This window comes from Saccostrea echinata, unplaced genomic scaffold, assembly GCF_033153115.1.
Source record: "Saccostrea echinata isolate AGI-Se365-2 ecotype Australia unplaced genomic scaffold, CSIRO_AGI_Sech_v1 ptg000012l, whole genome shotgun sequence".
Taxonomy (NCBI): Eukaryota; Metazoa; Mollusca; class Bivalvia; order Ostreida; family Ostreidae; genus Saccostrea; species Saccostrea echinata.
The window spans coordinates 20,885,995-20,888,325 of NW_026889761.1; the positions used below are offsets into that span (position 1 = coordinate 20,885,995).

Genomic DNA, 2,331 nt, shown 5'->3' on the forward strand with positions numbered 1-2,331 from the left:
AATATCGAACAAGGAACACACGTTTAGGATTTTTTTTTTGGTTTTAGTTATTTTGAGCATGATATTTATAGCTACATTTTGCTAAATTTGTCTTTGTAAAACGCAAAAAGCAATGGAAATTTTTATCTTATAATTTGTTTCTTAAAAGGAAATAACCCAAATTATAAATTAGATGACACTTCGGATTTTCATTTACAATCCTAAATTTTTGCTGTGCTGTATCTGTGCATACTCAGAACATTTAAAGGTATGTAGAATTTTCATATTTGAGTCTAGATTTTTTTGTTCTTATATTAATTTAGTATTTATCGCGTACTGAAATAATCAAGTTTATCAGAAGTATAAGTACACAAACACACACGAATTCATAGGCGCAACATTTACTTAATTAACTAATTAAATTAATTTAATTAATTAATGATTGTGCACATTAATGATACCGATATTTTACTAAAACAAGTTTTATTTACAGTTGAAGCTTGGTATCAGATATGCAAAGTGTACACTTGTTGTTTGTATACTTTTAATTTTTGTGGTCCTATCATAGCAAAGGGGACCAACGTCATCGGGTTCAAAGGTGTGTGAAAGTCAGTCAACATATCGGGTCTCAGTGGGTCAGTGGATGGAGCGTTGACACAGTAAACAAGAGACCCTGGGTTCGAATCCCGGTTGAGACTCAATTTTTCACCACATGTGACACAAAATCTAGATCAGAAGAAACTTAAATCTAAGTGATGCTTTCATTAACCATATTAATTTAAGTATGACCCTGTATTCATGACAAAATTGTCATGACTTTTTTCCTCTAAAACCGACCCTTTCTGCAATCAAGAAGTCATAATTGTGAAGAAAAAAATTAGTTTTATAATAGATTTGATTATTGCAATTTGACTAATTCTTGTCCTTTTGATCTTGAAGATCTTGAAATGTAAGCAAAATGTACTTATATCCTGAGATTTTGTTAAATTTTAGAATGGCAGTTTGGGTTACAACCACCGGATCAAACATACCAGAGGGGGCAATAAGGGGTGGATATGAAGCAGATGGGAGACCACTTTTTATTGCCCGGGCACAAATTGAAGGCATCATGACGCCCGGAAAATGTGGATTTCATCTTTCTGGCGCCCATATTCCATTTGGCATGAAAGAACAAATCATAACTCAGTACGAGGTGTTAGTTCATCCTTCGAGAAATCCTGGCTTGTTTGATTGGCAGAGGGCTTCTAACGGCAGCGTGCCATCAAATGCTTACAGGACAGACAACGAAACCTATGTTGGGAGAGCATTCTACCAAGAGAGTTTAGTGCCAGGAAAAATTGCTTCTTCTGAGCCTCACAAGTGTGCATACATAGGATATGGAGGGACCGAAATCAGTATTAAGGAATACGAGGTCCTGTGTCAGATAAAATAAATCCTGAAGAGAATTTGGAAAGTTATTTCTTAAATGGGACAAAATGAATATCAAAGTCTTTTGAAGTGAAAATATAAAAACAAAATGATGCACGATATAGAAAGGATCAAGTATTCATTAAATGTGTGTTTTGTACTTAAAATAATTCTAACACAAATATACTAGTAGCTCTGTAAACATTATTCAACTTTTTTTCAATTTTTATTCTAGCAAAGTAAAAATAAGGAAAAAATATATACATCTTGTTTTTGTCATATAACCTTTATTTTCTTAAAACACATTTGGTGTCTATCAAAATTCTCTACTTCGATGAGACTAGACAATAATTTTAGTATACGTAAAATGTAAATGATATATGGTACCAATTTTGATGCACCAGATGCGCATTTCGACAAATTATGTCTCTTCAGTGATGAAATCCAAAATACGAGGGGTGATCAAAAAATTCGCGAACTAATTGAATTACTTCCTTAAAAGAAATAAAAGGAGGTTTCAGTGTTCATTATTTTTTAAAGCAGTCCTCTCCGATTTTAATGCACATCTCCCATTGTTCTGCCCATGCGCAAATCACGTGATCCAGGCGGTCATGTGACATGCTCCGTAGCGTTCTGTTCACAGAAGCTAAGAGATTTTTCCAGTCTTATATTTCTTACCATGCAAGTTATTTTTATAACAAGAACAGACCATCTGTCAGAAGCGGCCAAATTTCGGCAATAGGATGGGTGGATAAGGATATCCCTTCCCAGAATTAGCATGGTGACCATCACAACCCGAGTCCTATGTCTCGGGAGCGTCGTTTATCCAATGTCGAAAAAGTATGGGCGCCTTCTTTTTTTCATATCTCATAAGTTTAAAGTCTAAAGTAAACGATATCTTAGGGATTTAATAATTATATTATTGTTCAGATATTCAACTATTTT

The 2,331-nt window shown here is 34.0% G+C and overlaps 1 protein-coding gene across 1 annotated transcript; it reads left to right on the forward strand.

The window, feature by feature from the left end:
* Nucleotides 1-965: 965 nt before the first annotated feature.
* On the forward strand, nucleotides 966-1,531 carry LOC133186108 (natterin-2-like). Its single transcript, XM_061321384.1, has one exon. It carries the CDS (start codon nucleotides 974-976, stop codon nucleotides 1,409-1,411), a length of 438 nt encoding a protein of 145 aa, XP_061177368.1. The 5' UTR covers nucleotides 966-973; the 3' UTR covers nucleotides 1,412-1,531.
* The last annotated feature ends 800 nt before the right edge of the window (nucleotides 1,532-2,331 follow it).